This window comes from Oncorhynchus kisutch, linkage group LG11, assembly GCF_002021735.2.
Source record: "Oncorhynchus kisutch isolate 150728-3 linkage group LG11, Okis_V2, whole genome shotgun sequence".
Lineage (NCBI taxonomy): Eukaryota > Metazoa > Chordata > Actinopteri > Salmoniformes > Salmonidae > Oncorhynchus > Oncorhynchus kisutch.
In genome coordinates this window covers 40,302,959-40,330,722 of record NC_034184.2, presented here as the reverse complement: position 1 = coordinate 40,330,722, position 27,764 = coordinate 40,302,959, and the positions used below count along the sequence as shown (strand labels likewise).

The following is a 27,764-nucleotide window of genomic DNA, read 5'->3' as shown; positions in this document are numbered from 1 at the left end:
TCCCGCTTCAGAGTACAGGCCTCTGTGTAACGCTCATTCCTTCGACGATAACGGGAATCCAACAATCAACCCTGGTGAGACAAAACAGCGAACTCCTCAGTGAAGAGCACTTTTTACCAGTCCTGTCTGGTCCAGCGACTGTGGGCATGTGCCCATAGGCGATGCTGTTGCCAGTGATGTCTGGTGAGGACCTGCCTTACAACAGGCCTACAAGCCCTCAGTTCAGCCTAGTGCGGACAGTCTGAGCACTGAGGGTGGGATTGTGCGTTCCTGATGTAACTCGGACAGTTGTTGTTGCCATCCTGCACCTGTCCTGCAGGTGTGATGTTCGGATGTACCGATCCTGTGTTGGGGTTGTTACACTGCGAGGACGATCAGCTGTCTATCCTGTCTCCCTGTAGCGCTGTCTTAGGCGTCTCACAGTACGGACATTGCAATTTATTGCCCTGGTCACATCTGCAGTCCTCATGCCTCCTTGCAGCATGCCTAAGGCACGTTCACACAGATGAGCAGGGAACCTGGGCATCTTTCTTTTGGTGTTTTTCAGAGTCAGTAGAAAGGCCTCTTTAGTGTCCAAAGTTTTCATAACTGTGACCTTAATTGCCTACCATCTGTAAGCTGTTCGTGTCTTAACGACCATTCCACAGGTGCATGTCCATTAAATGTTTATGGTTAACCAAGCATGGGAAACAGTGTTTAAACCCTTTACAATGAAGATCTGTGAAGTTATTTGGATTTTTATAAATTATCTTTGAAGGACAGGGTTCTGAAAAATGGGCATTTCTTTTTTTTCTGAGTTTATGATATGTTAGGTTCTGCATGATAACATAAAACAGATGTTCCTTAAATGAATAATCCACTCCAAACTACACATTCCTATTATTAACAGTGTTAAAATGTGTTAAACACTATGTGAAAACAATATTTTTTTGTGAACATATGTTTCATTTTGTCAAAATAACATGGTAGAAACATGTGAAAATTGTTTTGGGAACTCTGTTGCAGCTGAAGTCTACTAGCTGGCTGGCTAAATAGGTACAGTTGAAGTCGGAAGTTTACATACACTTAGGTTGGAGTCAATTAAACTCGTTTTTCAACCACTCCACAAATTTCTTGTTAACAAACTATAGTTTTGGCAAGTCGGTCAGTACATCTACTTGGTGTTTGAAAAGTAATTTTTACAACAATTGTTTACAGACAGATCGTTTCAATTAAAATTCACTGTATCACAATTCCATTGGGTCAGAAGTTTACATACACTAAGGTGACTGTGCCTTTAAACAGATTGGAAAATTCCTGAAAATGATGTCATGGCTTTAGAAGCTTCTGATAGGCTAATTGACATCATTTGAGTCAATTGGAGGTGTAATGTGGATGTATTTCAAGGCGTACCTTCAAACCTAGTGTCTTTGCATGACATCATGGGAAAATCTAAAGAAATTCAGCCATGACCTCAGAATTTGTTTTTTTGTAGACCTCCACAAGTCTGGTTCATCCTTGGGAGCAATTTCCAAAAGCCTGAAGGTACCACATTCACCTGTACAACCAATAGTATGCAAGTATAAACACCATGGGACCACAGCCGTCATAACGCTCAGGAAGGAGACGCGTTTTGTCTCCTCGAGATGAACATACTTTGGTGCGAAAAGTGCAAAATAATCCCAGAACAACAGCAAAGGACCTTGTGCAGATGCTGGAGGAAACGGGCACAAAAGTATCTATATCCACAGTAAAATGAGTCCTATATGGACATAACCCAAAAGGCAGCTCAGCAAGTAAGAAGCCACTGCTCCAAAACTGCCATAAAAAAGCCAGACTACGGTTTGCAACTGCACATGAGACTGAAGACAGTACTTTTTGGAGAAATGTCCTCTGGTCTGATGGAACAAAATTAGAACTGTTTGGCCATAATGACCATCTTTATGTCTGGAGGAAAAAGGGGGAGGCTTGCAAGCCAAAGAACACCATCCCAACCATGAAGCACGGGGGTGGCAGCATCATGTGCATGCATCACTGCAGTTAAGTGCTAAATACGGCTGCTAGAATAAATAAAAAAATGCTGCCACTGTTTTCAACTCTCTAGAGACAACAGGAGCATTAGAGATACTCTCAATGATTGGCTGAAAAGTCAACTGACATTTACTCCTGAGGTGCTGACCGGTTGCACCCTTGACAACTACTGTGATTATTATTATTTGACCATGCTGGTCATTTATGAACATCTTGGCCAGGTTCTGTTATAATCTCCACCCTGCACAGCCAGAAGAGGACTGGCCACCCCTCATAGCCTGGTTTCTCTAGGTTTCTTCCTAGGTTTTGACCTTGCTAGGGAGTTTTTCCTAGCCACTGTGCTTCTACACCTGCATTCCTTGCTGTTTGGGGTTTTAGGCTGGGTTTCTGTACAGCACTGAGATATCAGCTGATGTAAAAAGGGCTATATAAATGCATTTGATTTGATGTGGGGGTGCTTTGCTGCAGGAGGGACTGGTGCACTTCACAAAATACGAAACATCTCAAGACATCAGTTAAAGCTTGGTCGCAAATGGGTCTTCCAAATGGACAATGACCCCAAGCATACTTCCAAAGTTATGGCAAAATGGCTTAAGGACAACAAAGTCAAGGTATTGGAGTGGCCATCACAAAGCCCTGACCTGAATCCCATCGAAAATCTGTGCGCACAACAAATGCGTGTGCGAGCAAGGAGGCCCAAAAACCTGTCTCAGTTACACCAGCTCTGTCAGGAGGAATGGGCCAAAATTCACCCAACTTATTATGGGAAGCTTGTGGAAGGCTACCCAAAAAGTTTGACCCGAGTTAAGCAATTTAAAAAGGCAATGCTACCAAATACTAATTTAGTGTAACTTCTGACCCACTGGGATTGTGATGAAAGAAATACAAGTTTAAATAAATAATTCTCTACTTTTATTCTGATATTTCTAATTCTTAAAATAAAATGGTCATTCTAACTATGACTAAATGTCAGGAATAGTGAAAAACTGAGTTTAACTTTTTATGGCTGTAGGGGCAGTATTGAGTAGCTTGGATGAAAGGTGCACATATCAAACGGCCTGCTCCTCAGTCATAGTTGCTAATATTTGCATGTTAATATTGGATAGAAAACAATCTGAAGTTTCTAAAACGGTTTGAATTATGTCTGAGTATAACATAACTCATAGCAAGCAAAAACCTGAGAAATTCCACTTCCTGTTTTTTTTTCTTCTGGAGGTGGCAGGTTTTCAACCAAAGTCTCATTGAAATTACAGCGAGATATGAGTTTTCACTTCCTACGCCTTCCACTAGATGTCAGCAGTCAATAGAACTTTGTCTGATGACTGATGTGAAAGGGGGGGGGGGGGGGGTTGAGGGTTGATTGACACAGGAAATAGTCACCACAGCCATGAGTGGACAATGCTTTCACCAGGTGCGTTCACAGGGGGAGGACTTGTGTTCCACCGCTCATCTGAAGTAATTCTAATTCTCCGGTTGAAACGTTATTCAAGATATATGTAAACAACATTCTAAAGATTGATTCAGTACATCGTTTGACATGTTTCTACTGACTGTTACGGAACTTTTGGACATTTCATCACGTTATAGTGGAAGCGCTTTGTGACTTTGGAATTGTTTACCAAACGCACTAACCAAAGTAGCTAATTGGACATAAATAACAGACATTTTCGAACAAATCAAGCATTTATTGTGAACCTGGGATTTCTAGGACTGCATTCTGATGAAGCTCAAAGGTAAGGAAACATTTATCATGTATTTTCTGGTTTCTGTTGACTCCAACATGGAGGCTAATTTCGCCGTCTCAGATTATTGCATGGGTTGCTTTTTTCTTAAACTTTTTTTGAAATCTGACACAGCGGTTGCATTAAGGAGAGGTATATCTATAATTCCATGTGTATAACTTGTATTGTCATCTACATTTATGATGAGTATTTCTGTTGAAATGATGTGGCTATGCAAAATCACTTGATGTTTTTGGAACTAGTGAATCTAAAGCGCCAATGTAAACTCAGATATTTTGATATAAATATGAACTTTATCAAACAAAACATGCATGTATTGTGTAACATGAAGTCCTATGAGTGTCATCTGATGAAGATACTAACCTTGAATTGATTCATTTTATCGTTATTTATGCTTTTTGTGAATGCTATATTTTGCTGGAAAATGGCTGTGCTTATTGTGGTTTGGTGGAGACCTAACATAATCGTTTGTAGTGCTTTCGCTGAAAGGCCTATTTGAAATCGGACACTTTGGTGGGATTAACAACGAGAATAGCTTTAAAATGATAAGACACGTGTGTTTTAGGAATAGTAATTATGAGATTTCTGTGGTTTGAATTTGGCGCCCTCTATTTCCACTGGTAGTTGTCATATCGATCCCGATATCGGGATTGCAGCCATAACAGGTTAACCCCTTGCCTAGCTAACATTGCCACCTAGCTAGAATTCGTAACATAGTATGTTTTGCAAATTTGTAACATATAATACGAATTGTAATTTGTAATATTTCACATACAATGGTTAATGGACAACCACAAATGAATACATGCCATACTAAATGGAGTGTCTTAGATTTTACACAGAATAATACAAAATGCTCTTCGACCAAGTTGTGTCAGTTGTTTACAAGCTAGCTAGTTGACTGCTGTGGCGGGCCAAAATTTTTTTGAAAGTTGGATCATCTTATCCTTTGAGGCTTTAAAAGTGGTTCTTACACTGATTTTAAACATTCGAAGCAACTAGGAAACGTTCATGGCAGGCATTGTTGTCACCCTAGCTTGGTACATCACTTTGAGTGATAGGACGCCCGAGCACCACCAATCAGACTACACCACTGCCCACACACCCACCGTTACTATGACAACTAGCGTAGCCAGGCCAGCAAATGACTGCCGTCTGGACACAAACGAAATTTGGTCAGTGGTAACTTGCCGTTTGTACAGTCAGTAGACCATAACAGATTTGAAAAACAAAACTGATTTGAGCATTAAGGCCTGCAGTGTGAACAAACTTTACAACACTATACAGTCACAGTTGTAACTGTTTGCTATACGCAGTGGTTCTCAAACCTTTCATTGGGGACCTCCAGACGTTTCACAATTTTGTTGTAGGCCTCAACAAGCTCACCTGATTTACCAAGTCAAAGGCTTGATGATTAGTTGTGGGAAAGCTGAATCAGGTGTGCTACCTCTGGAATAGATCAAATACATGGCTGGGGTTCCCCAAGGAGAGGTTTGAGAACCACTGCGCTATAGGAACAACCTCAAATACAAATCTGGACTTTGAAGAATCCTACTCCGATGCGTTCAGCCTACAAAAAGATCTCTTGCATAGTTCATTTTGTTTCGGTATGTTGCATTGAAAGTGGCTAATATTGTGTTGATTTGATCACAATTGCCACAGTAAAGGGAGATGTTGATAGTCCTAAACAGGGAAAACACTAGAACAGTGGTCGCCAACCTTCAAGATTACTGAGTCAAAATGCAAGCCAAGATCTAGCGCTCAGATTATTTGTATATTTAAAAAAAAATATGTTTAATTTTGCTGTTGCTCTTATCCTGAGTGACTTACAGTTAGTGCATTCATCTTAACAAGCATAGAAAGTAAATGTTTCCTAAATAATGTAGCTATCAGTAGAGTCAGAGCTAGAAAGGGGGGGGGGGGTGAAGTGCAGGTGTTATATTTTATTTATTTTTCATGTATTTTTTTGTTGGGGGGGGGGGGGGGGGTTGAGGTGAGGATTATTTAAGATTTGACTCTTTAAAAATTAAGCCTATGCAATACATTAACACCACATATGAGCTTTGCTTCAATTGCCCTGCTAATGCACTGTTGTCGGCCTTTAAAAATATATATATATATATACACATTTCAAAATTTGAGACAGGCGATATGATCACACCAGTAATAGACTTGTAACATTACTTGTGGAGCACAGCTGAGTGATTATGCATTTAAAATGCATTTTATTTTACTGGGCTCATGGTGCCTGCATCTGATGGTCAGTATCAGCTGACCGAGAGAGCAGCAGACTGAGGGTCTGCCTCTCAACATCCCTCTGCTCTCCCTTTCCTCCACCGACCAAAAAGGGACATCTTCCAGATGGACAGCAAAACTCGAGTCGCACCGCATTATTTCTCCTTCATGCACAAATTCATGTTGTTACTCCTATTAACAGAGAAAATGAAATAACATTAAAAAAGACCCAAGCTACTAATAACGCAAGCCTATAGATACACTTTCCTACTAATTCATTACTTCTGCAGTGCTTGTTGTAGTGCTGAGTGGAAATAGGAACGCACATTTTAGGCTTATAAAAGTTCACAGTGCGGAGTAAGAACTTAAACTCATTGAGTCTCTCTCTAGTAATGGTTTTAAACTTTTTCAAATCTCACAGTATCAACTTTGCTGTAGCTTTCTTTTATGCCTGCTACGTTACTGCAGACCCGTTCATCTGAGCCATCCGTTTGGCCAGCGGCAGGCGTATAGTGCACTTGATTTGCTCTCTGGGCCCACCGGGAAGATGGAGTTTGTACCTTCAGACACATGAAATGGCTCAAAATAGAAACAGTTCACCTACCCGACGTGCAGGTCAGCTGAATCGTGCGCCAACAGCCCAAGAACACGACCAAACAAATAGGAACAAGGCTTTATTGTTGGGTTTATTACAGAAATGTTTGCCAACTAGGAAACCCTTGGAGATCAACCAGTCCAGGTTGATGATCACTGCTGTGGAAACTTGAGTGAAGTTCAATCTCGTGCTTCACTCTGTGGACTTTTTCTGAGCAGCAGTCCTGGGGGAGATGAGTGGCAGCTTAGAGGGAACATTGGACAAGCGTCAAGACGGTCCTTGCAAAACTGAATTAAAGTAACGTTCAGTAAAATCTCAATGGCTTCTAAAACCAGTGTAAGAGAGATCACAAACGAAAACCAATTAATAAAAATATATTATAAATGGTACAAGGACAGTTTAGCAGGATTATTTTTTACATGAATATGACATTGAATTGCCTAACATCAGCCTGCTTTCTGAAATCATTAAAGGCTATAAAAGCCTGCATACAGGCATTGGTACGTTGACTAATTTCTTGAAATGGCAGAACTTCGAACTAGAAAGTATCACGTTTCTGAGAAGCCAAATTCCAAACAAAATAGAACGTCCACCCTTGTATGACGGATGGGGAGGAAAAGGAGGTTTAATTTTAAGTATCTTTAAATATTCCAACTCATCATACAAAAATGTAAGCGTGCAAATGATTAAGACATTCATCAAATAGTATGAATAGGTTTAATTAATGAATAGCCTAGGTCTGAGGCATTCACCAAAAATGTGGATGCTGCCAACCTTGCTCTTTCAAGTTTCTAACGCTTGGCTCTTCTAACAATGCTCCTTATAGTGATGACAACCCCATCAAATGGGCAGGCTTTTAACCCTGCAAGTAGATGGACCCAATATGTAAAGAAAACTCCCCACCTGACTGCATTGATTGGGGCATGTGTAATCAGGCTTGAAAACGGGGTAGAATTGGCTGGCAGGGGGGGGGGGACACTAATCTGTGGGATATTTTTGCTGGCAGGGTGCATACTGATCGGGACACCTATTCAAAGAGACAGCTGGTTAAACCCACAGCCTCTGCAAAAGGTGGCAGAGTGGTGCAGTTACTATAAATCGAAAGAACAATGACACCACAGTAACAGTTTAGAGCCATTTGCTGGGGCGAGGAGCATTTCGTCACTTTTGGTAACCTGCCTACAGTGGTTCCTACTTTAAAAGTTGCAGGGCACTGCGGCGCAGCTTGCACAGTGCAGCAGAATTCTATGGCACGTTATTTAAGTGTGAACCACTGGTACCAGTAATGCTAGTTTGACCACCAGAGGGCATCTTTAAGAAGCATTTGATAGCCTTCAATAAATGGCTGTACTAGGGAATGTGGACACGCAGGAGACCGGGGCTCAACTCCTATCCTTGTAAATAAGAATTTGTTCTTAACTGATTCCATATGTGTTATTTCATAGTTGTGATGTCTTCACTATTATTTTACAATGTAGAAAATAGTTTTAAAAAATAAAGAAAAACCCTAGAATGAGTAGGTGTCCAAACTTTTGACTGTTTCTTTATCAACCTCTAGCAACTCCCCATCCCGGGTCCGGGAGCGTAATCGTCGACTGACACTAATTAGCATAACGCAACAGACATAAATATTCCTAGAAAATATTCCTATTCATGAAAATCACAAGTGAAATATATTGAGACACAGCCTTTTGTTAACCACCCTGTCATCTCAGATTTTCAAAATATGCTTTACAGCCAAAGCTAGACAAGCATTTGTTCTTCACGTTTGGCTGAGAAATCGCAGTCACAAAAACACCGAAAAATATTCCAAATTAGCTCCATAATATCGACAGAAACATGGCAAACGTTGTTTATAATCAATCCTCAAGGTGTTTTTCAAATATCTATTTGATAATATATCCACCGGGACAATTGGTTTTTCAGTAGGACCGATTGGAATAATGGCTACCTCTGTATTTTACACGAGAATCACTCAGAGACATCAGGTGACCACTTGCGCAATGTAGCTGCTTACGGGTATTCTTAAACATAAATGCGTAAAACTATGTCACAATGCTGTAGACACCTTGGGGAATACGGAGAAAAAGTAATCTGGTTGTTAGCCCATTCACTGCACAATAGGAACGCATTGGAACGCAGAGCTTTCAAAGCATGAGTCACTTCCGGATTGTATTTTTCTCAGGCTTTTGCCTGCAATATCAGTTCTGTTATACTCAGACAATATTTGTACATTTTTGGAAACTGGAGTGTTTTCTATCCTAAGCTGTCAATTATATGCATATTCTAGCATCTTGTCCTGACAAAATATCCTGGATGTTCTTATAGGCACTATTGCCAGTGTAACAGTATAGCTTCCGTCCCTCTCCTCACCCCTACCTGGACTCGAACCAGGAAAACAAACCACAGCCACCCTCGAAACATCGTTACCCATCGCTTCACAAAAGCTGCGGCCCTTGCAGAGCAAAGGGAACAACTACTAAGTCTCAGAGCGAGTGAGGTTTGAAATGCTATTAGCGCTCATAATTATGTACAATTCTGGCAAATTATGGTATTTGTTAGGAATAAATGGACTTCACACAGTTCGCAACAAGCCAGGAGGTCCAAACTGCTGCATATCCCCTGACTGCTTGCACGGCACGCAAGAGAAGTGACACAATTTCCCTAATTATAAGAAATTCACGTTAAGCAGGCATTAACTAAATATATATATTTAAAAATATATACTTGTGTACGGACTTTAAAGAAAGGCATTGTTTATGGTTAGGTTTGGTGCAGCGACAGTGCTAAATCATCACCCGTTTGGCTAAGTAGGCTGTGATTCAATGAGAAATTAACAGCCACCGCATCGATTATATGCAACACAGGACACGCTAGATAAACTAATATCATCAACCATTTGTAGTTAACTAGTGATTATGTTAAGATTGATTGTTTTTTTATAAGATACGTTTAATGCTAGCTAGCAACTTACCTTGGCTTCTTGCTTCCCTCGCGTAACAGGGTCCTCGTGGAGTGCAATGCAAGGCAGTTGGTAAGAGCGTTGGACTAGTAACCGGAAGGTTGCAAAAACAAATCACCGAGCTGACAAGGTACAAATCTGTTGTTCTGCCCCTGAAAAAGGCAGTTAACCCACCGTTCCTAGGCCGTCGTTGAAAATAAGAATGTGTTAACTGACTTGCCTAGTTAAATAAAAGGTGTAAAAAATATATATATATTTTTTTTTAATTCGGCCATATCGGTGTCCAAAAAAATACCGATATCTGATTATGAAAACTTTTAAAAATCGTCCCTAATTAAAATCGGCCATTCCAATTAAATCGGTCAACCTCTATTCTATACCCTAATTTTCTAATTCTAGTCTAACCAATAACCAAACGGAGATTCAGTGAAAATAAAAATCGCATAGATTAATCAAGACCAGTTCCCATGCTTGTCTCAGAGCAGTGCGAAACGGTGCTAAAATAGTTGTAGGGTATCGCTTTAAATCCTATTGCTTATACCTTCAATATAGTCTAAGTAAGACCGACACTACTTTTAACAGCACATTACTCAACACTATTGAGACTCATGTTGCCTACGGTAGGCCTACAGTATATTGAAAAATATGACGTGACTCTGCCAATAATTACATAGAAGATATTTCTGTAATTCAGTGATATTTATTCCCATAGTAATTCGTTATGGATCCATAACTCAATAAACATCTACATTTTGAAAGTATTTTTATCATTATTTTATTAACAAAAGCATAAGGCTGCCATTATTAGTTACATGGTTTTAGTTTGAACGTGCAGACTGGCACTAACACAGGGAACGTTTCCTGAGTCAGCGCCATTATTAGTGTAATGCCCTTTAAAGTGCTGCCAGTGTGGAGGTCCTCCCCCTCCCTTCCCTATGGGCTAGGTCAGTGTTCTGTGCGCGGCTCTGCGGCCCATCCCGTGCCCCCTTCCTCCGTGCCTTGAACGTTGCACGCGTTCAGTGGATACAGCTGGAGAATTGCAAGGCAGTCCCATTGTGCGCCACTCGGGAGCCATGAACAAAATATATTGTCCTGCTAATAACAGGGTAAATAATATGTGTGAGAATATACAACAGCCTTTTATATAATTCTAAATCAATAATAAAAAAGGCCATTGTTGAACATTAAGTGAGACATTGTTACTAATTTGTAAATAAAGCCAGTTTGTTATTTAGAATTATTTATTTCTGTTTTTAGAGGGAGAAAAACCTAGTCATCTCATGGGTCTCCCAGTTGAGGCCGGCACGGGTATTGAACCAGCATCTGCAGCAACACAGTATGCTATGCAGCGTCTTAGACCGCTACGCCACTTAGGTGCTGTAAAACGTGACTGGTCGGGAGTGGCCTATAGTAAAACCAAAATAATGCTTACAAAATAAAATACAAATCTTAGTTTAACAACAGTTTTAGTAAGTAATACTGAAGTTGTGCACAATTATCAGTTTATATTTAGGTTTATGTCACCAATTCATTGTCAGTTAAAGACACAGTAGGACCCAAAAGCATAATCAGTGTCCTAACTCCCCCTTGCGCTGGTCTGGAGCAATGAAGTGGTGACGCAGGGTACCGTCCTAAACCACAAATTACCTCTAGGTCCTGCGGTGTAAGCTTGCAATTTTTAAAGGAGGAACCACTGAAAATGCTTGGAAGGGATAATTTGACCAAACAGGGTGAAGACCTCAAAACCCCCTCTAACCGGCTGAAGACATGGCATTCAATACGGCCTTGTCATACACCACTTCTATCGAGAGATCTGTGTCCGAGCCAGAGTGTACAGCATCCAATTGAAGCTATCAACTTCCTTTTCTATCAGGAGTGCAAAAGAAGTCCATGTGGAGTGAGCATGGAGATAGATCCGTTCCAAAACTTCTCACATTGCTGGTATACTGGTTGACAAGACATAATAATTTTGGTGGGGTTCAGGTGAGACATTGAAATTGGGGTATTGTCATGGGCCATCCACTTTGAAGCCATCTGAAGAAGAAAAACTAAGAAATGCCAGAAGATTGAGTGCTGGGAAAGGGAGGGGGTTGGTCAACTGTGCACGTAATTGATTATAATAAATCAGGTTGATTTGAGGTCTATACACTGCTACTGATCTGTAATTATAACCCTGATGAGAAAGTTTGTTAATTATAAGGTGAATGTATTGTATGTTAATATAAATGTACATTCTTCCAGTGTTGATTTGTGTTAAGTTGAGGGTTTTACATTTTGAGTGATAGAACCAATGTGAATCACTGAGGAATGTCATTCTAAATTTGGGTTGGATAATTCAATTGGTGTTTTAATTATGATTTGGAAACTGAATGATTTTTTTTTTAAATGACTGATTTGAGTAAGTTTTGTATGATAACTATATGAGTGGAGCAATGAATGTATTATGGATTGATTGTTGTTATACTAATGATGACATGGGTAAAGAAGTTGTGTACTATGTTGAGACTATTCTCAGCATGCCGTGGTGAATGGAGGGGTGAACTCTGATCCGGAGTGAAACTGATCCTAATCTATTTGATTTATATCCATGGCCAAATTGCAATTTTTGATGATAATACTTAGGAACTATAGCAGGTTTGTGCTAATGGCACGGAGTTCATAGGCGTTGTCTTTTACATAGTGGAATCATGATGCTTGTCCTGGGTCATGTTCATTAGGCACTAAACAGAGGAAATGTCTTTAAAACCTTGTAATTCTTCTTTTAAAAAAAGGTAAGAGAGTTCTCAAAATGGGGGAATGTCATAAAAATGACATTTTACCTGATTTGTTTGATATGAATAGTTAGCAATCAATACTTAAATAGTAGGACATTCCTGTTCTGTTTAATACTGCGTTTCTATAAAGAGGTGGTTTCCACTCTAGCTTCTAGCTTCCTATGGTCAAGACAAATAGGTATTGCTAGAGATGGCTTGAGCTGACAATGACTTGGTGATTAAAAACCTGTAGTGTGTGTGAACTGCGAGCCTGGGAGAGTTTAGAACAATGCCTCATTGTCTCATCTTCCTGGCATCTGGGAAACTAAGCCGGGTTGGAAGTTAAACAACATCACGTGCAGATAACCAGGAGATGGACCAAGGTGGCTTATGGGAAGGTTGGAACTAGTCTGAGTAAGCATTTTTAGGTCCTATATAAGATCTGTTTGTTCATTTTCAGTTAGGCTGCTCATCCCAACAGTGAAGACTGTCGAGTTGACCGGTTTCATTATTGCAAAAATATATCGATATTAAATAAAGATGATTGTTTGAAGACATGACAAAGTCTCTCACTTGAATTGCATATTCCACCAGTGTTCCAGTTCCCACCAATATCCAGCAACTTCAAACAGTCAATTGAAGACGAGTGAGACAACATTCCACAGGCCACAATCAACAGCCTGATCAACTCTATGCGAATGTGTGTCACGCTGCATGAGGCAAGTGGTGGTCACACCAGATACTGACTGGTTTTCTGATCCACGCCCCTACTTTTTTTAACCTCTTGGTGTTAGGGAGCAGTATTTTCATTTTTGGAAAAAAAACATTCCCGTTTTAAAAACGGGACATTTTGTCAGGAAAAGATGCTAGAATATGCATATAATTGACAGCTTTCGATAGTGTTTTCTAACGTTTCCAAAACTTTAAAAATATTGTATGCGAGTATAACAGAACTGATGTTGCAAGCGAAAGCCTGAGAAAAATCCAATCCGGAAGTGCCCCAGGTTTTGAAAGCGCTGCGTTCCAATGACTCCCTATATGGATTGAGGATGGATTCTAAACAACATTTGCCATGTTTCTGTCGATATTATGGAGCTAATTTGGAATATTTTTCGCCGTTGTGGTGACCGCAATTTCCGGGCGATTTCTCAGCCAAACATGAAGAACAAACGGAGCTATTTCGCCTACAAAAATAATATTTTGGGAAAAAATGAACTTTGGCTGTCTACCTGGGAGTCTCGTGAGTGAAAACATCCGAAGTTCATCAAAGGTAAACGATTTAATTTGAATGCTTTTCTGATTTCCGTGACAAGTTTGCCTGCTGCTAGGAAGGCATAATGCTATGCTAGGCTATGATAAACTTACACAAATGCTTGTCTAGCGTTGGCTGTAAAGCATATTTTGAAAATCTGAGATGACAGGGTGATTAACAAAAGGCTGTGTTCCAATATATTTCACTTGTGATTTTCATGAATAGGAAGATTTTCTAGGAAGATTTATGTCCGTTGCGTTACGCTAATTAGTGTCAGATGATGATAACGGTCCCGTTCACGGGATGGGGTGTCACTAGAGGTTAAGGTATCTGACCAACAGATGCATATCTGGTTTCTCAGTCATGTGAAATCCATAGATTAGGGCCTCAATTTAATACTTGAAATTAATTGATTCCTTATATGAACTGTAACTCAGTAAAATCTTTGAAATTGTTGCAAGTTACATTAATATTTTTGTACAAAGAGTACAAATTAGATATCCATTCCATTTTTTTTTTTATGTGCTAAAAACATGTCTTCATTGTCATTATGGGGTATTGTGTGTAGAGGAGTGAGGGAAAAAAAAGATTTTATCCATTTTGAATTCAGGATGTAACAACAAAATGTTGTTCACATTAAAGTTTCTGGTAAACATATACTATATAAAACACAATCTGTCACGTTTTTATTTATTCAAACAGGCAAGTTAGTGATGAACAAATTCTTATTGACAATGAAAGCCTATCCTGGCCAATCCCTCCCCAAACCCGGACAACGCTGGGCCAATTATGTGCCGCTCCATGGGACTGCCGGGTCTGTAGTGACACCTAGAGTACTGCGATGAAGTGCCTTAGACCGCTGCGCCACTCAGGATCCCTAAACGCAAATGCACAGTAAACAGTGAAATTGTTACTTGCATAGTGGAGTCTTTTGTTATGACATGTAGGAAGCTAGCTTGCTTGCTAAACAATGAACCATAATCCCAACTAATACCGCGTTGAAAATAACTGGGTACGAGAGAGAGACAAAACTGACTGGGGGGGAGAAAAACAAAAAAATAAATACAATTTGAACTGTCATCCAACTCGGGAACTCGTGGGGGGGGGGGTCCTACACAGATCGTAAACATTTCCTAGCGAGCCAGCCAGCTATCGTTAGCTAGCGAGCCAGCCTTCCCCACCATTGTCATCAGAAGACACTAATGTCTGGATCAATGAAAATGTCAACTGAATCAGGGGTTTCCTCATTGGCTTATTCATTTTCAGAGTCAGCGAGAGTAAGCATGGCACGACATCCTTTAGAAACTACTCCAACGTTTTTCCCACTGAGCTTTGTCGATAGTGCTATTAACTTCAGGGCAGCAGTGTTGAGAGCAGTAGCAAACCGTTCAGTTCTTCATGATATCTTTAAAAAAAAAAGCTGCGGAAGACCGTATTATCCACACATACTTAGCAGCTCATGTTATAGACAGAAGCAGGCTGCATGGCAGACCAATCTGAACTCATCTCTCGACATCTCCAGCCCATCCATCATCTCAGCCAATCATGGCTGGCAGGAAGGTTCCTGTATTTTTCTGTGGGTAAACCAACTAGGCTTGTTATTTACCTATTTTATTCGTATTAACAGATGGCATACAAGTTTGTTAACCTCTGTGATATGTGGGACGCTAGGGTACCACCTGGCCAAAAGCCAGGGGAAATGCAGAGCACCAAATTCAAATAATTTACTATAAAATCTAACTTTTATTAACTTCTTGGTGACAGGGGGCAGTATTTTCACATCCGGATGTAATGCATGCCCAAATTCAAATGCCTGAAGATAAAGATATGCGTATTTTAGTAGATTTTGATTTTTTTTTTTAACTCTGAAGTTTCTAAAACAGTTTATCATGCCTGAGTATAACAGAACTTATTTAGCAGACGAAAACAGAGGACACAGTCTGATTTTTTTAAGTCACTCTTTTCAATGAGTTTTCATTGGGAATCCAGATTTCTAAGGGACCTTCTTGCAGTTCCTATCTCTTCCACTGGATGTCAACAGTCTTTAGAAATTGGTTGAGGTTATTCCTTTGTGTAATGAAGTACGGCCATCCAGAACGAGGGTAACTTGAAGTGTACTGTTAGATAGAGGCGCATGACCAGAAAGCATGCTTCAGTTTGTCTTCCTGTATTGAACACAGATCATCCAGTCTTCAATTTTATAGATAAGTTGCTTTTAAAAAACACCTACATTTGTATTACAAAAGTAGTTTGAAATGTTTTGGCAAAGCTTACAGGTAACTTTTGAGATATTTTGTCACGTTGCACAAGTTGGAACCGGTGTTTTTCTGGATAAAACGCACCAAATAAAATGGACATTTAGGATATATATATATATATATATATATATATATATATATATGAATTGACTCATGTTATTATATAAATATAAATATATATATATATATATATATATATATATAATATATTAGCTCCATAATATTGACAGAAACATGGCAAATGTTGTTTAGAATCCATCCTCAAGGTGTTTTTCTAATATCTATTTGATAATATATCAGTTGGGACAATTCGTTTTTCACTCTGACCGATTGGAGTAATGGCTACCTCTGTATTTTACGCGAGAATCTCTCTCGGAGCCACCATGTGACCACTTACGCAATGTGGCTGCCTACCTTGGGGAATATGTAGAAAGCGTAAGCTCGTTGATGGTACATTCACAGCTGAATAGGGAGTCATTGCAACGCAGCGCTTTCAAAACCTGGGGCACTTCCGGATTGGATTTTTCTCAAGCTTTCGCCTGCAACATCAGTTCTGTTATACTCACAGACAATATCTTTACAGTTTTGGAGTAACAGTGTTTTCTATCCAAAGCTGTCAATTATATGCATATTCTAGCATCTTCTTCTGACAAAATATCCCGTTTAAAACGGGAACGTTTTTTTTCCTCAAAAATGAAAATACTGCCCCCTAACACCAAAGAAGTTACAGGTCTGTGAGAGCCAGAAATCTTGCTTGTTTTCCAAATACTTATTTTCCACCCCTAATTTGCAAATAAATTCATTAAAAATCCTACAATGTGATTTTCTGGATTTTTTTTCTCATTTTGTCTGTCATAGTTGAAGTGTACCTATGATGAAAATTACAGGCCTCATCTTTTTAAGTGGGATAACTTGCACAATTAGTGGCTGACTAAATACTTTTTTGCCCCACTGTGTGTGTGTATGCATGCATGTATGTATGCATGTATATATATATATATCTATATACACTTTCTTAATATAGATTTTTTGGGGGGGTGGGGGTGTGTTAGAATAGCATTTATGTACATAGTTATTTGCTTCAAAATGTACCACTTGGGTACATTTGTGTGGGACACCTGGGAGACTTCATGCTCAATATCATGTAGCTTGCTCATTCTTGAAGTTATCTGTCTGAAACTTTGCTAAACTATTGTTGCCCTCTTATGTTCTTCATTCAACTTATAACCAGCATCCTATCTGAATGTTTGGCTGTTCTTGGTCATTTGAAAGATGCAACAATGATAAAATAATATAAGGAAAAACAGTTTTTCTACCAGATCTAGTGTGTTATATTCTCCTACATTCAATTCACATTTCCACAAAATTTAGAGCGTTTCCTTTCAAATGATACCAAGAATATGCATATCCTTGCTTCTGGGCCTGAGCTACAAGCAGTTAGATTAGAGTATGTCTTCAGGCGGAAATTGAGAAGGGGGATACCCCGAAGAAGTTAATTTATTCATTCCCCTCTTGTATTGTCATCCTGTATAAATATATATTATTTGTAAACATGTTTTTGAAAATGACTGTCTACGACACTGCAAATATTACAACTAATCATCTAGCCAATGCCCCGTTCTAAAATATCCATTAAATGGTTGAAATTGGCAGCCAAGATATAGCCTAGCCAACTGCAATTTAGGTGAATTGACTCATGTTAGCAATAGCAATTCCATGGTAACGAAATCACGCTGACTCAGATTTTTCACTTTACAATATGTACCAGACGAACAATTGATTTTAAAAGTTGAACAAACCATAGAAATCTATGCACAGACTACTTTTAACAATTTCCACAGAAAATTGTATAACACATTTACAGTAACAACTGTGCAGATACAAAGTTTGGTTTCTGTTACCTAACTGAAATTTCCCATTATTAAATTATGACTAGCTTTATCAATTGAACTGAAGCTTGCAAATCTTTTGCCTTGTCTGTACAAAAATACCTGTCTGCATTGTGTTGCTAAATAATACATTTCTGCAGCTCAGCTTTTACTTATATTTTTATGAATCTCTTTGCCTAAAAGTGGATAACATGTGGTTTTTGATGTGTTCTTGAATAGTGGCCAACATTTAATACAGGATTATATGAAAGAACAGAGAGAAATCGCATCCCCATGTTATTATTTCAAGGGATAGTTAATGGGGTCACCATCCATCTGTGATATGCCTCCATCTCGCAGGCCTTTTAGCAGTGGTGGATTGGGAAAAGGCTGCCTTTCAGAGATCTATTCTCCACCACAGTGTGAAAATAGGCCTGGCCATCATCCTGCTGTCTCTGATGCCGGCTAAAGGCAGTACACAAACAAAATGCTAGGAACACAAGCATTTCTCTACACCTGCGATAACATCTGCTAAATATGTGTATGTGACCAATATTTTTATTTTATTTGATATTGTAGTCTGAATTCAGCCTTCTGCTCTTGGTGACCATATGCGACCCGTTTCAAGAAACTAGGCGTAATTTTGCATGTCACTCCCAGGAGAGGAATTTGAACGTTTTATTTTTTGATCAAAATGTTTTTTTTTGTGATCTCTTCAGGAACATGTGAACATGTTCATGTGCCTTAAGAACAAATTCTTATTTTCAATGACGGCCTAGGAACAGTGGGTTAACTGCCTGTTCAGGGGCAGAACGACAGATTTGTACCTTGTCAGCTCGGGGGTTTGAATTTGCAACCTTCCGGTTACTAGTCCAACGCTCTAACCACTAGGCAACCCTGCCGCCCCAATGATTGTGTTAGCTGTGTAGTTGGTGAGCTAGCAAGGGACATGGGCGGGGGGGGGCACAGCAACCATTTTTGTTTGCCATAAGAACCTGCAAAATTCTGGAACTATCAACCAGAGCTTGGGTAGTTTTGCTTTACATGGCAGTCAATACGAATAGAACTAATGACCAGAAAACACCTCAAATTGTTGAAGCATCGTTGCCCATCGCGCCACAAAAGCCACGACCCTTGCAGAGCAAGGGGATCCACTACTTCAAGGTCTCAGAGCGAGTGAGGTCACCGATTGATACTCTATTAGCGCGCACCACCACTAGCTAGCCATTTCACGTCGGTTACACTAGCATGACAACTGATTCAAATAATCAAAGCTTGATTATGAGTTGGTTATGAGTCAGTTGTGTAGTGCTAGGGCAAAAACCAAAAACGTGATATCTAATGACTACCAGCAGCAGGCCTGCAACAAAGATTGTTTATAATTTTTATTTCACTAGATAGGCCAGTTGAGAACAAGTTCTCATTTACAACTGCCCAAGATAAAGCAAAGCAGTGCGACAAAAACAGTTAAACAAACGTACAGTCAATAACACAATAGGGAGAAAAAAATCTATGTACAGTGATAACTAGACCAAGATAGACCACAGCTTGTAATTCCCAATAGGAACAAATGAGTCAGTGGGCAGAACAAGTAATAGCTATATCCTATTGGCGCATTCTAATCTGCATCTGCATATTCTGTAAGGAATGCCTACTCTGAGGTGACCGTGTGCAATACCTCAGTTCACCTTCACACTCCTAAACTGCTAAATAAAATAAAAAGTGTGCTAAGAGTGAAGTCAACAAAACTTAATCCATTCTGTTTAACAGATTCTAGTTTTGGGAACAGAAAACTGTATTGAGATTAAAATGTTTAATTGAGGAGTAGATTTGATGAATGTCGGTCAAAATCCATCTCGTTCCATCTTCTCCCACTGCACGCCAGTTGGCTTCCTCACTACCATATTTGGTAGTGAGTGGAAACGCCAACCGGATGCGTCACATTTGTACATCCAGTGAAACATCGGTCTCAATGTTGTCTGTGCCTTCAGCCTCACGTGATTATGTCTTAGTGGGATAATCAACTTATTTGTCAGTCTATAACTCCATCTTCCTAGCAATAATTTCCACAACACAAACCAATACAATTAGTTAGCTACATAGTTACAATTTCCATGACATACACCAATCTTCTGTACATTATAGAGTAAAGGCGTTGATTTCGTGACACGCTATATTTTGCTGTCGCACGGTTATTCATTCTGTCAGGAGCAGTCAGCTGATTTGCCTATGCTAGCTAGTTAGCTTACTTTGTCTTTAGCTAGCTTATGTTCGCATAACGCTTGATGATTAACAAATATAGTAAATAGTTAAACGCATAGTTATATTTATAAGTGTACGCTAACATTAAACTGGTAGATTACACTTTTACATAAACAGACAAGCAAAGATTATAAATGGGACTGTTGCAAAACAGCTCCGCACACAGGTTAGCTAGCTTGCTAATATTAGTTTGCAAGCTAGCCATTTCACACCTTTAAGCATTTTACTTATGTCACTGCAGTGACAGTCGGTTCAATGGTAATGCAAAATGTATTTTATATCGAATATTTCACATACACTGTAAGTATTTGTTTTCGCGCAAACAATCCAGTAGTTAGCAAGCTATGGAGAATCAAGCATCTGGCTAGGTAGCTAGCTACGTACTCAGCCTTGGTTGAGAGATGTAGTTTCTGGTCACAGCTTGTGTGTGTGTCCTTGCCGCAGCAGGACCGTTGATGTCCATTGTCCTGTTTCCCACCAAGGTTGCCATACTTAAATAAACCCTCTACCTGAACTACAGTATAGCTGGTGTGCTAGTAGCTAAGGGTAATAACTAAAAGATACTGGTAACAAGCTAGCTATTTCTGTACGGTATTAAATGACACTGCGGCGGCTAGTCATATGACATTGGAAGCCACGACAGAGGGCGCGTTCACATGATCGTTGCGGCTGCCTGCGCGCGCCTCTGTATCACAGGCACATTTTTTTTAAATAAACGCTACATAGTGTATATGGGATACAGACCGATCCTACACTAAATAATGATATTAACACGACTCTCAATCGAATAATTGGAGGACATTTTTAAACACACACTTAATAGATTTTATAATGCCAAATATATATATATATATATATATATATATATATTTTACCTTTATTTTACTAGGCAAGTCAGTTAAGAACAAATTCTTATTTACAATGACAGCCTAGGAACAGTGGGTTAACTGCCTGTTCAGAGGCAGAACGACAGATTTGTACCTTGTCAGCTCGGGGGTTTGAACTTGCAACCTTCCGGTTACTAGTCTAACGCTCTAACCACTAGGCTTCCCTGCCGCCCCGGCAAAATATAAACGCAAAATTAAACAATTTCAAAGATGTTACTGAATTACAGCTCATATAAGGAAATCCGTCAATTGAAATGAGTTCATTAGTCCCTAACCTATGGATTTCACACGACTGGGCAGGGGTGCAGCCATGGGTGGGCCTTGGCGGGCATAGGCCCACTCACTTGGGAGCCAGGCCCAACCAATCAGAATGAGTTTTTCCCCACAAAAACACTATGGACTTTTTAGGTGAGTGCTGAGCTGCCCTGTGATAAGCAGTGGCCACTTTTTACCCCCACAAAAACACTTTATTACAGACAGAAATACCCCCCCCCCCCCCCCCAAATGTGGTTTTGACTGTTGGACCTACTGCCAAATTCTCAAAAATTATGTTGGAGGCAGCTATGCATTGTGTTGTGTGAAAAACTGCACATTTTAAAGTAGCCTTTTATTGTCCCCAGTGCGAGGTGCACCTGTGTAATGATCATACTGTTTAATCAGCTTCTTGATATGCCACACCCGTCAGTTGGATGGATTATCTTGGCAAAGGAGAAATGATCACTAACAGGGATGTAAACAAATTTGTGCACAAAATTTGAGAGAAATAAGATTCTTGTGCATATGGATTTCTTTTAGCTCATGAAACATGGGATCAACACGTTACATGTTGCATTTATATTTTTGTTCAGTGTAGGTTGTCTTTCCCAGCACCTATGGGGATTACATTTTGCCCATAGCTGTGGGAAGTAGGGATGTGCAGGGTGCTGCAGCACCCCCCTGAAATTATTATTATTTGAATTGTATTGTTGTTATTATTATTTTCTTCACAAAAGTAGTCCACTGGTCCTTTACTAGTCCTGTACTAGAGGACCAATATAGCAGTCTGTAGAGCGAGCCCCCAAAAAATTCAGCACCCCGCCTTCTATGAGCATGTCCACCTTTTGGCTATAGTGGTACTTCCAGCACAGCCAGAAGAGGACTGGCCACCCCACATAGCCTGGTTCCTCTCTAGGTTTCTTCCTAGGTTTTGGCCTTTCTAGGGAGTATTTCCTAGCCACCGTGCTTCTACACCTGCATTGCTTGCTGTTTGGGGTTTTAGGCTGGGTTTCTGTACAGCACTTTGAGAGATCAGCTGATGTACGAAGGGCTATATAAATCGTTTAACCGTTTTGTGTGGATTAATTGTCAGAGTAGAGGACCTTGTGCATTTCAGGTAAAATAACTCAATGTTTAAATCCCAGGACAAATTAGCTAGCAACAGCAAGCTAGCTAAATAGGACAAATTAGCTAGCAACTGCAAGCTCGCTAGATAAATTGCCATATGTTTAATGCTTTTCGACCTGTCCCTATTAATCCACACATAAACCCCTTTTTTTTTTTTTGCCTGGCCTACAGCAGTAGAACATGCCAGGATCGGGCAAGGGTACTTGTGTATTGAGGGCATACAGTTTAAAAGGTCATTGAAAGTAGTCTACTTCAGTTAGAATACCTTTATTCAAATCAAATGTAATTAGCTAGTTGATTACATATAAAAACAGTGCTACATCCCAAATGGGATGACTTCTCACCGCCAGTGTGGCAGTAAAGCCTCACTGAACGTTCAATGTCTATTTTAGGCATGTGTTTTTTTTGCTTTTCCCTATGATGTTTTGTTTCAGGTACTATATTAGAAAATTGAGAGAACAGCAATGCCCACTAGAATCTCATGAGTCATGAATGAAAATCATGACCTCCTCACCTTATAATTTAGTTTGATATAATATATGGCAAAAGAGAGGCTTTGTCTGTATATTCCACATAACCTATTGCTACCGTACACGAGTTAGTGATCTATCAAAATCGGTGATCTGCTAGTGCGTTGTGACCTTAGGTTGAGTATTTGCTCCAGATTTCTGAAACCACATGTGCCTCACACTGACACGGTGTCCTGGTGAGTGCGTTATCACTCATTTTGAGTGCCAGATAAAAACATCACTGATCCTGTTTCACTTAAAGCAGCACATCCAGCACAATAGGTTAAAAGTGAACGTTTGAAGATGGTTTTGAACCTCTGCTTCCTACCCAACCAACACACACTTACATTTTAGTAGACAGACACTCTTATCCAGAGCAATTTACAGGAGCAATTAGGGTTAAGTGCCTTGCTCAAGGGCACATCAGATTTTTGACCTAGTCGAGTCAGGGATTCAAACCAGCAATCTTTCGGTTACAGGCCCAGCGCTCTTAACTGCCCACCTCCCCCCACACACACTTTCATTCACTCACTCCAGCTCTCTGATGGCAGAAAAAGCACTACAAATTGAAGTGGGTAAGCTTTACAGTGGGGAATCTGACGACACAACCCATTCCCGTAGTCCCTGGAGAGCCTATCCAAAAGTTTTAGACTGTATGCAAAAAAATAGCACATTAATACTACTGAAGGGCTCCTTGCCCACAGGAGCACTGCCCTCATTTATCAGATATGATTTCACGCAAACACCTTTACTACCTACCTAAACTACCTGGAATCTTCATACTGTAGATGCAAGTATAGTGCTGTTATATTGTGTCTGGCTCAGTGTTACTTTAAAGACGAGGCCACTGCACATTTGGTGTTAGATAAACCAACACTTTGTGGTAATTGATATATAAGATCACAACATTAAGAGTTAGTTGATATGTTAAAACACTAAATGTTTTTTAGCAAATTTCCTGATATTCTACACATTTTGCCATGAGTCTGAATGAAAAATGTGCAATGGATCAAACAATAAAGGCATTATGGCTGTTAGTGACCACACTTGTATTAGTTCATTTGACTAATATGTATTGACGTGACTACACAAAATATCTATAATCTTGTACCTCAAGGCCAATTGACATACAGCTTTAAATATTTAAGGAATTCCGTGTAAAGATGTGCGCTGAGCGTCGGGAAGCAAGTTCAGAGAGTGAGTGACATCAATAAACGAAACATAAAACAAAACAAGAAATACGAACAATGCACAGACATGAAACAGAAACAATGACGCCTGAGGAAGGAACCAAAGGGAGTGACATATATAGGGAAGGTAATCAGGGAAGTGATGATAGGTGTGCGCCATAATGAGTAGCCTGGTGACCTAGAGGCTAGAGAGAGAGCATACATGATGGTTCCCCCTCCCAGGCGTGTTTGGCTCCAGCCGCAGGATGCCAACCAAAGGGACAATCCCGGGGATCAGGAGCGGACCGGTCACCCTGCTGAGGCAGGGGAGCCTGGCGATCGGGCTGAGGCATGGGAGCCTGACGAACCACCGGAGGCAGAGGTGCCTGGCGATCTGTCTGAGGCATGAGAGCCTGTAGCGGCTCCCGGACCCCACCGAAACAAAAAAAAAACACTCCCTGATGCTTCCCTTAGGTGAGGCATCATTCTGTAACGATGTGCACTGAGAGTCAGGAAGCAAGTTCAGGGAGTGAGTGATTTAATCAATAAATGAAAAATGAACAACGCACACACATGAAACTGAAACAATGACGCCTGGGGAAGGAACCACAGGGAGTGACATATATAGGGAAGGTAAGGTAAGTTGAGTGAAGGTCAGTATCGTTCTTCTCTGTGCAGGCTGATATTTCTTCTGCGTTCTCCCCTTGCGCTGCTTAGAGCGAAAGTCATTTATAGCCAACCCCAGTGGTTCTAACTTTCTTACAAAGTGTGATGTGTGGGGGACACCATATAAGAATATATGCAGTGTTCACCTTTTGGTCCAAATTTGAGAACATTTTATACAAACTATGTAGGTATTAGAGCAATTCCAGCGGAATGTCAACCTGAGATTATTTTTTTTTAATTCATAAAAATGAAACCACGTTCCTAATTATCCTCAAGGAACAATACCCCACAATGACAAGGTGAAAACAGGTTTAGACATTTTTGCAAATTAATTACACATTTTTAAAAACATAAATACCTTATTTACATAAGTATCCAGACCCTTTGCGATGAGACTCAAAATTGAGCTCAGGTGCATCCTGTTTCCATTGATAATCCTTGAGATGTTTCTACAATTTGATTGGTCTCCACCTATGGTCAATTCAATTGATTAGAAATGATTTGGAAAGGCACACACCTGTCTCTATAAGGTCCCACAGTTGACAGTGCATGTCAGAACAAAAACCAATCCATGGGGTTGAAGGAATTGTTGTAGAACTCCGGGACAGGATTGTGTCGAGGAACAGATCTGGGGAAGGGTACCAAGAAATGTCTGCAGCATTGAAGGTCCCCAAGAACACAGTGCCCTCCATCATTCTTAAGTGGAAGAAGTTTGGAATCAGCAAAAGACAACCATCAGGCCTTTCTGATAGAGTGGCCAGATGGAAGTCATTCCTCAGTAAAAGAAACATGACAGCCCACTTGGAGTTCGCCAAAAGGCACCTAAAGACTCTCAAGACCATGAGAAACAATATTCTCTAGTCTGATGAAACCTGCTCCTACGGTGAAGCATGTTGGTGACAGCATCATGCTGTGGGGTTGTTCTTCAGCGGCAGGGAAATGGAGACTAGTCAGGATTGAGGGAAATATAAACAGAGAAAAGTACAGAGATCATTGATGAAAACTTGTTAGAGTGCTCAAAACCTCAGACTGGGGCGACGATTCATCTTCCAACAGAACAATGACCCTAAGCATACAGCCAAGACAATGGAGGAGTGGCTTCGGGACAAGTCTCCAAATGTCCTTGAGTGGGCCAGCCAGAGCCCAGACTTGAACTTGATCGAACATCTCTGGGGACACCTGAAAATAGCTGTGCAGCGACGCTCCCCATCCAGCCTGACAGAGCTTGAAGGGATCTGCAGAGAAGAATGGGAGAAACTCCTTAAATATAGGTATGCCAAGCTTGTAGCGTCATACCCAAGAAGCAAGGCTGTGTAATCGCTGCCAAATGTGCTTCAACAAAGTATCGAGTAAAGGGTCTGAATAATTATGTAAATGTAATATTTCAGTTCATTATTTTTAATACATTTGCAAACATTTCTAAAAACCTATTTTTGCTTTGTCATTATGTGATATTGTTTGTAGACTGATGAGGGGAAAAAACAATTGAATCAATTTTAGAATAAGGCTGTAATGTAACAAAATATGGACAAAGTGAACATGCTCTATTCAGATGTGGTGCCAGGCTTTAGCCCATGCAGTTCAAGCTACCTTTATTTAGTTCTAAGGTATTATGGCTTCTGCTGACATTTAAAAATGTTCCAGATGTCAAATTGTTCTGCCGAGCCTTTCCTTCAAAATGGTTATCCATGTTTTGACCTAAGACTTACAAACTCAGACATTTTCTAATATGTTCAGTCTCCCCAAAAATGTAAATGTCATGTAACTTCCATAATGTATGTTTTTTGCTTTATTTGTCCAACATCACAATATTTAGAAGTCTACTTTTTGGGGTATACACTATCCCCAAGGCGGTGGAGGCACCTCAAAAGGACAAAGGGGAGGACTATCCTCAGTGAATTTCATAAAAATGTAAATTGTGAAACATTGGAAAAAAATATCCTTTTTAGATAAAACTATACTATATATATTCACGCCACCAAATAATTGATTAAAAAACAGTTTTGCAATGAAGGTCCACAGTAGCCTCAACAGCACTCTGTAGGGTAGCACCATGATGTAGCCGGAAGACAGGTAGCTTCCGTCCTCCTCTTGGTACATTGGCTTCATTACAAAACCTAGGAGGCTCTTGGTTCTCACCCCCTTCCATAGACTTACACAGTAATTATGACAACTTCTGGAGGACGTCCATGTTGTCCACCCAATCAAAGGATCGGAGAATGAGTCTAGTACTTAAAGCATAAGCTGTGCATAAATGTGGTGAGTAGTTGACTCAAAGAGAGAGAAAGACAATAGTTGAACAGTATTCAACAAATCAATTACTTCAAAAATGAAGGAGAAGCAAGAGAGAGAGTCATTTGTTTTCACTTAGCAGTAAATGCAGCTGGATAGGTTAGTTACTCAAACACCCAGCTCCAACAGAGGGATGCTATGTTAGCTAGCTGGCTATGACTATCCAACACAACACTGGAACTCTTCCAAGTTAAGGTAAGCATTTGGTTTTATTAATTTATTGTTTCCGGAGCCCGCTGGTGTAACTGCTTACAATAGCGGATTTACTAACGCATTAGTTCCATTAGCTATGTTGACTAAGACGTTACTTTAGCTAATATGGGGACAACAATGTAGGCAATGTGTAGCAGTTATGACATGGTTTGGCTTGAAGGCTTTTAGCCTGGTCACACAGCTGATGTGTTGTTCACTGAAGTCTACAAACGAAGGGAAAAGGTTAGAGGAGGGGAGTGCATAGAGGCTAGAATGAATACAACGTGGCTGTGACCCCACTACTCAACGTAGTCTCATAGTGCAAACAGGTTAACAGCTTGTCAAAGGTAGGCAGGTCACTTAACAGGCTGGGAAGGCTAGAACATCCTCTAGATTTGGCGCACTACAGGACCTGAGGTCACTAGTTCTTGGCTAGTCTTATGTGGCATGAGAGGGTTGGAGCTTTGATAAGGCCTGTACTTTCTAATCCCCAAACATACAGTACCAGTCAAAAGTTTGGATACACCTACTCATTCAGAAACGTTTCTTTATTTAGACTGTTCTACATTGTAGAATAGTGAACACATCAAAACCATGAAATAACATATTGAATCATGTAGTACCCCAAAAAAAGTGTTAAAAAAATATATATATAAAATATATTTGGATTTGATTAACATTTGAAATTCTTCAAAGTTGCCACCCTTTTCCTTGAGCTTTGCACACGCT

At 40.0% G+C, this 27,764-nt stretch overlaps 1 protein-coding gene across 1 annotated transcript in view; it reads right to left on the bottom strand.

The window, feature by feature from the left end:
- Window positions 1-20,619, bottom strand: part of LOC109899691 (V-type proton ATPase subunit B, brain isoform) — a 51,818-nt gene extending 31,199 nt beyond the window's left edge. Inside the window, exon 1 of the mRNA XM_020495135.2 lies at window positions 20,322-20,619. Within this exon, the coding sequence (XP_020350724.2) occupies window positions 20,322-20,427 (106 nt within the window). The 5' untranslated portion in view covers window positions 20,428-20,619. The remainder of the gene's footprint in view (window positions 1-20,321) is intronic.
- Window positions 20,620-27,764: the final 7,145 nt, after the last annotated feature.